General features: G+C 50.4%; 1 protein-coding gene across 1 annotated transcript; it reads left to right on the forward strand.

The window, feature by feature from the left end:
• Nucleotides 1–2,502: 2,502 nt before the first annotated feature.
• On the forward strand, nucleotides 2,503–8,214 carry LOC141731444 (gasdermin-A3-like). The gene is made up of 10 exons (XM_074557342.1): nucleotides 2,503–2,661; nucleotides 3,629–3,894; nucleotides 4,060–4,255; nucleotides 4,436–4,601; nucleotides 4,673–4,766; nucleotides 5,183–5,251; nucleotides 5,506–5,648; nucleotides 5,840–5,990; nucleotides 6,697–6,770; nucleotides 6,902–8,214. The coding sequence occupies exons 2-10, from the start codon at nucleotides 3,675–3,677 to the stop codon at nucleotides 7,136–7,138; spliced, it is 1,350 nt and encodes a 449-aa protein (XP_074413443.1). The 5' UTR covers nucleotides 2,503–2,661; nucleotides 3,629–3,674; the 3' UTR covers nucleotides 7,139–8,214.
• Nucleotides 8,215–8,758: the final 544 nt, after the last annotated feature.

Raw genomic sequence — 8,758 nt, forward strand, 5'->3', positions numbered from 1 at the left:
CCCCAGCAGCAAAATCACACAGAAACGCCGTTGATGCCTGGGTCTCACCCGTGCGGGTCTCTCAGGCGCTGTTTGGTGGCTTGGTGGTCTGTCACTTTCCTCTGGAACGGGGATGTACGCCTCACGAGGACGCCCCATGAGCATGTCCTGTAAACAGAAACTCGCAACTCTCGTCAGTCTCATTCTGCTCATTGTGAAGGTCAGGCTTGATTGACTTAAGTGGACACCACCTGATTTTGCCGTCCTTTTTGACAGCTGCATACCTTCTCCCGGTGAGCATCAGCCTCCAGCCCCGTTCCCATTCGCCCAGCTCGTTTCCAATTACAACCTGCGGGCCCTCCTCTAGCGCTCGGGTGGCCCAGTGCTTTTGAATGGGACTGTTTGTTTCATCTCCCCTAGGGAACTGATTCAGTGCTAGCAAAGCGGTTGCCAGCATACGCGCCTGATCTCCTGGGGGAATGGAATTGGCAAAGCCTTCTGCTTTTGCCAACACTTCTAGCTTGGTTTTCAGGGTCTGGTTTGCTCTCTCCACTATGGCCTGCCCAGTACTGTTATACGGGATACCTTGCACTAATGTGATGCCCCATTTTGAGGCGAATTCTTGCACTGGTTTGGAGGTGAAATTGGAACCGTTGTCAGTTTTGATCTGCTTGGGGATACCGAGCCAAGCCATGGCTGTCAGCCAGTGCTGAATTGTGGCCTTGGAGTTAGTTTTGGGGTGCTGTGTGGCTATGATCGTTCCGCTATAAGTGTCCACTGTCACTGCAAGCCATGCTCGGGGCTTCAGCAGTTGACACAAGGTGAAGTCCCGACTGCCAGATCTCTGAAGGCTTGAGACCTCTCGGGTTGACCCCACAGGTCCATAGGGGTGACTTCTGGCAATGAGGGCAGGTGGCTACCACGTGTTTTGCGTCCGCTGTCGGGATCCCGCCTCTCTTTGCCAGTGCTTGGCTCCGATGTGGAGCGACTTGTGCAGCTGACGAGCTTCCTGCAACGTCCATACGCCTTTTGCTGCGGCGTCCGCTTTGTCGTTGCCGGTCTGGAAGTAACCTTTGACTGGGTTGTGGCTGTTGATGTGAATGACTGACACGGTGCCCTGTCGCAAGGAGAGCGCTTCTTCCAGCATTAGGGCTGCTGCATGTTCCAGGTGGGAGGAGGCTGGATACGGCCCGGCTGCCCCCTCCCTCTCCCGTTTCCCTGAGGCCTGGATCTGTATTCCTTAGCCAAATGCCCCTTCCTTCCACATGCCCAGCATGGTCCCCTAAGTCCCCCCTAGCGTGATGGAGCAGCTGCTGATAGGCGTCTTGGCTGGGGGCAGTTTACTGCCAAGTGGCCTGCCTGGCCACACTCAAGGCATCAAGCTGGTTATTGCAGTGTGGACTGCTGCTTGGATGGGAACTAGGTGTTCTTCCTTTGCAACATGTCTGATCATGGCAGCTATATTAGACCCCTGAGGCAGTGACCTTAAAATGTCCTTGGTGGCTGAGTTGCATTGCTGGCATAGGCACTCCGCCGGCACAGGACCCTTCACCTCTGAAGGTAATGCAGAGGAATCTAATGCTGCCTGAAGACGGTCCAAAAACTGAGTGAAGCTCTCACTCTCACTCTGTTTTATACTTGACCATGGGGAGGGTTTGGCTATTACTTGGGAAGAAACATGGATGGCTTCTCGGGCAGCACGGGTTGTTGTCATAACCTCATGGGCCCGCAAGCCCTCTGCCTGCGCCTGGGGGATGATCATAGTGGGGTCTGTTCCCATTAACCTCTGTATGCTGGAGCCATGCAGTGGATGGTCAGCACCCGTTACCTGGGCTAGCTGCTTTATGCAGTTGTCCTCCCACTCTTGTTTAAAGATGATCATCCCTGCTCCATGGAAAATCATCCTGCACGTCTGCTTAATATCAAAGGGAAGCATGTCGTCCCCTCCAAAAACGCTGTCAATGAGTGTGGAAACCATAGCAGAATTAATTCCCTTGTCTGCAATCGCTTTAATAATTGCCTGCACGTCTTTTGGATTTACTGGGGAATAGGTCCTTTGGTTTCTGTCTGCCCCCCCCCACACAGAACGGGAACATCTGTGTGGCAGACGGAGCCCACTCTGCACACGCTATTTTTATTTTCCACCAGTCTGTAAGCGGGGTTCGGTCTTTCTCTGATAACCCCTTCACCCACGCGGGAGCGCTGTGACTAGTGACCTTACATGCCGCTGCTCTCTTTCTATTAAAACTAGAATCCGAGTTGGAACTCCCCCATCCCCTCTCGAGCTCAGAGCCCTAGTCCGAGCAGGAAATCGACTGGCTGGACGTTTCCAGCCTGCTCTGCTGTTTCCTCGGACTCCGACCGTGCCCCTTCCTGCGGGGGAGGTCCATGTCCCATGAGGACCTAATTGGAACTGAGCGCTCTGATTGATCTTACGCTCCTCCGTGGGGGCCGCCCCTTCTCCCCACTCGCCCACGCATGCGTTGTTAAGCGAGCCGTTGGCATTTCTGCCCCCCGCCTCCTCCTTTCCGCGCTGCGCACGCAGTTCGGCGCCATTTTCCAACGCACACGCTGGGGAAGCGTTTTTATCGATCCCTGAGGAGTCCGACAATCCGGCCGCATCCCGCGCCTCCTCTGCGAGCCCCTGCCAAAACGCCCACGCGTGTTCCCCCCCCTCTGATGGTAAGTCGGTCTGCTCGGGCGAATCCGGCGTTCGCGGTTCCGCGCGCTCGACCGGGTCAAAGTTCTCCGCGGTCTGTGTCGCCGCACCCACCCCCAACTGCGGCATGGCTAATAAGTAAGTTCGCGCGGCTTTCCAGGTTTCTTGCTCTTGTCGAGCTTTTTGCAGAGCCTGGATAACTCTGCCCCACGATTTTAGGGCTTTCCCTGAGCCTGAGGATATAATTTCCTCGGCTAGGGCTTTTGTACAATTATCCCACACCCCCAAATGGAGGACATCCACTGGGCTTTCTATAGCCCCAAGCTTAATCAGTCTCGTCAATGCAAGACTTAAATCCTTAAGCTTACACTCCATACCCCATTGTGCATGCATCTGAGTTACGACCTTCGCTATGGCCTCCATGGTCCGCGCCGGTCCGGGGGCGTCCCCCCCGCTGCAGACGGTCCCGCCGCTGCAGCCGCCGTCCTCTGTCCAGGCGAATTCCCGTTCCCCGAGCTTCTTCCCGGGTGTCGGCACCAGTTGTTGCCTTCTGATATAAGGCAAGGCGACCTGGTTTTGAGGAACAGCACGGCGACCCAAACTCACCAGGGTCGCTCGGGCCAGAGAAGCATGCAGATACCAATGTGGCAGACGGTCAAAGGCCTTTATTATCTCATCTCATGGGGTTTTATAGTCTAAGGGGTCTCTCTACGTCAGAGGGGTCTGCAGTACCATCTATGGTTAGTAAGGAGTGGAAAGTTACCAGGAGTGGAAAGTTATTAGCATTACTATCGTTAGGGGGGCTGCATTCCTAGTTACATTCCTAGAGTGGTCTCTTATCTTAAGGGATTAGGGGAAAAGGAGTCCTACTGCTTTCCGTCACATCGCGTGATCTTCCGATCGCCTGTCCCTATCTACCACAGTTGATTCTGTGATTCTGTGCTATTATTTAAAGTCATTTGGCTTAACTTGTGTTCCCTCTTTCCCAAGGCACAAATCCCTTTGGTTGTGCTTCAAAACCTCAGCCACAGCCAGAATGTTAAAAAAACTCACCAAATTCAGTGTAAATCAAATGGATCCGTGCAAAGAATGGGTTCCTGTTGAAAGCATTGCAGACAATGAGCACTTCAGGCCTCTCTGCCTACTGATTAAAAAAAAAAAATCAAAACGCATATTCGACCGAGCTCCCCGCTACCAGAGAACAGGCTTCTCAGTGGATGATGTGCTGCTGCCTCGAGAAGATGGTACAAGCACAGGTAAAACCCAAATTTATCAATATGAATTTATCAAATATCACAGAAATTATTTTTGAACTGTTTGTGGCTGAACTCTAGTTAAAGTTCCAGCTTTCTTCTGTGTGTGATATACTGACAGTGTTGAGTCTGTAATCCTGCTTAAGATAATGCATGGAATTGTTTCAGAGTCCCTCCATCAAGAGTCCAGCCAAATCACTGTCACAAAAGTCACAGCTGATGAAGTTGATGGAGGTCTCAGCATTTCACTTGATCCTGCAAGTGTAGAGCTGAAAGGAGGTGCCTCCTTGTCCAATGGGTTTTCTGTCAAGATACAGAAGAAGAGCATATCACAGCAATACCTGGAGGCACTGACAAGAGAAAGGTAAGGAATGACAAAGGGAGCACACACGCTCCAGTCATCTTCCTCCAGCCTATGCCATGTTAAGAACGGTTTTTCAATAGCCAAAAACCAAAATCCAGGCTATGGGAAACCAACACATCCCCCCAGTTGTGTCAGCTGCTCCTGGTGCTCCAAACCCTTCCCATTCTTCTCCTCTTTTAGGAAAATCAACATGGATCACTCCTTCATCCGTCAGCTCCAGAGAACTGGCATCAGGCTGTACGTGGTCACTGAAATCCTCGAGGCCTCGGAGGAGGCCGTGTACGAGGAATCCACCAAGGCAGACGGGGGCTTCATGGCCAAATTTTATGCCACACTTTCTGCAAAGGTTTGGCTTCTCCCTCTCTGCTTCCCAACACCTGCACCCAGCTGTTCTAACTGGTTGTTTTCCTTCACCAGGGCACCAGAGAGAGCAACCAAGGTATAGTGATACCCAAGGGCTGCACGCTGGCCTTCAGGACCATCCCGCTACGCATTAGAGATGGAGCATGGGGTAAGCAACTTGCAGAAATGACCAGTTTCTCCCTTCTAGAAAAGGTGCACAAGAGGAAGAACATTTTATGAAGAATCACCTGGCCCCAGATACACCCTAAACTTGTTTGTAAGGAGAGGGAGGCAGTGTGATGGACAGAAATCACCTGAGGGCAGCCAGACAGCCCATGCAAGGTCAAAGAGCTACACAAGAAAGATCTTGTTTGGGCAGGGGTCAGTAAAAAATGGAAAGAAGGAAGTGTCTGATCTACTTTTGAGGAGCTGCAAAGCTCCTGGTGATAAATGGCACAGAGAAGAGAGTTTGGGTCTGAAATTTTCTGCTTGGAAGAAAAGAGCCAGGGAGAAAAGAGGGTGGGTGAACCACCACTGGGAAGGCTGGTCTAGAAAACCATAAATGTCCTTTTTATCCTGCTACAGATCTGGTATATTTCCAAGACGAAGATGAAGATCATGTAGTTGAGGACAGGCAAGGTTATGCGGATGATGGTAAGGAATGTATTTTAATGCTTTCACATGCACAACATTTGGCTGCTTTGGGTAAGATGGAATCTGCCAGCATAAAACAAACCACCAGGAGAGATGGATTTTCATCTTCCCTGAGATACCACAACTGCCCAAATTCCATATTGCTTCAGAAACACTCAGAGAAGTGTTTCAAACCCAGGTTTAGAGCTGCCTGTCCACTCCTAGAACTCAAGTGACAGATTTGGACTCATTCTAGTTTGTACATCCCTCGGCAGAAAAATTAGAAGAAGTGAGGACAGAAGTTAAAAAGTCCTGCCGAATTTTCTCTAAGTTGTCTCCTGACCTGCTGCTCATCATCTTAAACACCATCAAAGCTGTGATGACAGATGAAAACCTCCTTCAAGAGCTCAGCCAGAAAGTAAGTGAAGATTTTACTGACACAATTTATAAACACAGACACATCCACACCACTCCTCCTGTCCCACAAGTCACCTGCCCTGGGCCACAACTGCCCATCCAAAATTCCCTCTCTCAGCACAGCTCCCTGCTCAGGACAAGCAGCAGCCTCTGCCCTCTAATCCTGACATTTTATTTCCTTGTTCCCCACAGATGGAAGAAGTTCTTGAGGAAAATGATGGTTATGAGCTGAAAACCGAGAGCCCAGACTTAAAAGAACTGTTCAGCACCTTACAGCAATCCCCAAGACATCGTCTCCTTCAGCTGGCAGAAGGAATCACCTACGTCCTTGATGCTTTGCAGGGTGAGGCTTTGGGGCTTCAGGAGGGAAATCAAGACAGGGATGACTCCCACTCCTGCCATTCTCTCATTCCTTCCTCTCATACTCCTCCTCCTCTTCAAGGGGAATCAACATCAAAGTGCCATGGAGGGGAGAGGAGAGAAACCCCCTCTGCACCCAGCCAGGGCTCCCTGCTCCCTCAAAGTCTGGCCACAGCTTCCTCCCAAGGGCCAGCCCACATCTCTGCTCTGCTCACCAGCAACACGACCCAGGCCAATGGCTGCAGCTGTGTCTGGGACAGCTGGGTTGGATTTTGGGAAAGGTTCCTATCCCAGAGGGGGCTCAGGCACTGAACAGACTCCCCAGGCAATGCTCACAGCCCCAAGGCTGACACAGCTCCAGCAGGGCTTGGACAACACTCTCAGCACAGGGTGGCATTGTTGGGGTGTCTGTGCAGGGACAGGAGTTGCACATCAGTTATCCTTCTGGGTGCCTTCCAACTCCATAATCCACATGGGATATTGTGGGTAACACCCAGATCACTCTCACAGGGAGCCTGCACAAGTCATTTCTATTAAAACATCCAAAGAATCTTTGACCAAACAAACATTTCCTACAAGAAATGATCACCCTTCCCATCCTCTTCACTCTTTCCCATCCTGCTCACCAGTCCAGCCCACCACTAAGCTTGGTGCAATATTTCAGATACAAACCCAGTTTATTTCTACAGAGTTAATGGAGCATCAGCTGCTGCTGCTGCTGGAATCCTTGGAAAGGAAGATCGTGTCCCAACAGCTGAAACTGGTGAGAACACACATCACATTTGGCTCCTTTCAAGGGAGCTCAGACTATTGCAATTATAGCAACATCTCCATAGTGTCACAACTTGACTACTGATTAAAATAATGATTTTGCTTTTTTATTGTCATTTAAAGGTTGAAAACCTACTGAAACATGACCTGGAATATGAGATGGAGCCTTTTTCTGTGAAGGCCAGGCTGCTCTCTTTCCAACACGAGGAGGACCAGAAGTTAACCATTGCCCTAGTGGAGCTGAGTGGAGTGCACCTCCAGGAAGATGGATCAGCTATCCCAAGGGATCAACCCTTTGAGTCCGTGGCAGCCCTGTTTGCGGCCCTGTATGCCCTCAAACTCCTGAGTGGTTCCAAGTAGGAGGCATCTGGCCCTGCCCAGGGAACCTTTCCACAAGATGTTGGGAAATCTCTGCTGACAAGAAAATTTTCTCTCCCAATATCACCCTAGTTAATAATCAAGGTTGTTTTGGCTGGCAAAAGCAAATAATAGCTAGAATATTCAATATGGATGCTAAAGGCTGGATATCAAAGTGGATTTGTCTGTCTGTCTCCCCAAGAATACTCAGGGAAAACAGGAAAATCCACAAGCCCAAAGAATCACAGGTCTGGCACCACTGCTTCATGTAATCCTGCTTCCCTCAGAATGCTGCTGCTGCTGCTTCTGCAGTCTGCAGATGGGAAAGGGAAGGGCAAAGGGAATGGAAAGGAAAAGGGCGGAAAGGAAAAGGAAACAAAAGCCAAAAGAAACATCAGCAGTGGTTCACTTCCTCTGGTCCCTCTGTGTTTCAGCATGGGATCCATGAACTGTTGGTGTCAGGAAGATGGGGAAATCCCAGAGGTTTCACTGACACCTCCCTGGTTCCATCTCCCTGAGATGCTTGAGGGACACAGGCAGCACTTCAGAGCAATACTATAATACTCTCATTATCCCTTTATCAATAAAGAGCAGCTTCTTGCTAAGCAACTTGGTGGTCTCAAAGGCTGTTTCTTAATTTGGTGTCTTTTCTGTCCCATGGCACACCTGACAACCTCAGGATTGAGGCTGTACCAGAAATAAGGGCCCTTGATGTGGACACAGCAGTCTCATGTAGAAAACTTTCTAAAATAAAGTGTGGATATTTTTATTACTCATTCTAACAGAGTTCTAACGGACACTAATAAAAATAAAGTATTCAGGTAAAAAACTTGTGCTTGAGTCCTGGAATCATCACATGGATGGCTTTTGCTGTCAAACAAGCATGGCAATGTACCCAGCAGCCATGGAATGGCTCGGGTTGGAAGGCACCTTAATGCTCCAGGGCCATTCCCACCCCCTGCCATGGCAGGGACACCTTCCACCAGCCCAGGCTGCTCCAAGCCACATCCAGCCTGGCCTGGGACACTCCCAGGGATGGGGCAGCCTCAGCTTCTCTGGGAAACCTCTTCTGGGGCCAATCACCCTCACAGAGAGGAATTTCTTGCCAATATTCCCTCCCGAGTCCATTTCTCCATCTGTAAAAGAGAGGCAACATTATCTGGCTCGATAAAGTTGAAGCATGGAAGAACGGAATGGTTTTGTCTGAAGGGACCTTAAAGCCACCCAGTCCCACCTGCTGCCAGGGGCAGGGCACATTCCTGTCCAGTCTGATGTTGGACAGCTCCAGCCATGGGCTTACATCTACATCTGTAGAATTTTGAGTTTTCCACAGCCCCTATCACAGAATCTGCTCAAGGAAGACTCACACAAGCAATGGCCATTTTGAGGAAATGGAACACTTGGGAGGAGGATGGTGAATTGCTCCAACTGAGAATAACCCTGGGGAATAAGAACTCAGGTGTGAACAGCCAGGGAACCACCAGCATGGATCAGATCTAACACTGCCCCTGTCCTGGTGCTGCTTCCAGGAACCTACTTCAGCAAGAAAAGTCAATTTACTCTTTGCTCTGTGTTTGTGCGATGGGGCAAGCTTCTGTGGCAACTCACGGCTCCCATACTTAG

This window comes from Zonotrichia albicollis, chromosome 23 (assembly GCF_047830755.1).
Source record: "Zonotrichia albicollis isolate bZonAlb1 chromosome 23, bZonAlb1.hap1, whole genome shotgun sequence".
NCBI lineage: Eukaryota > Metazoa > Chordata > Aves > Passeriformes > Passerellidae > Zonotrichia > Zonotrichia albicollis.

Bases quoted from the DNA above. Each gene is read 5' to 3' on its own strand.
- LOC141731444 (XM_074557342.1), top strand. From the start codon at position 3,675: ATGTTAAAAAAACTCACCAAATTCAGTGTAAATCAAATGGATCCGTGC. The intron at 3,895-4,059 runs GTAAAACCCAAA...GAATTGTTTCAG, and splicing joins AGAAGATGGTACAAGCACAG to AGTCCCTCCATCAAGAGTCC. The intron at 5,252-5,505 runs GTAAGGAATGTA...ATCCCTCGGCAG, and splicing joins GCAAGGTTATGCGGATGATG to AAAAATTAGAAGAAGTGAGG.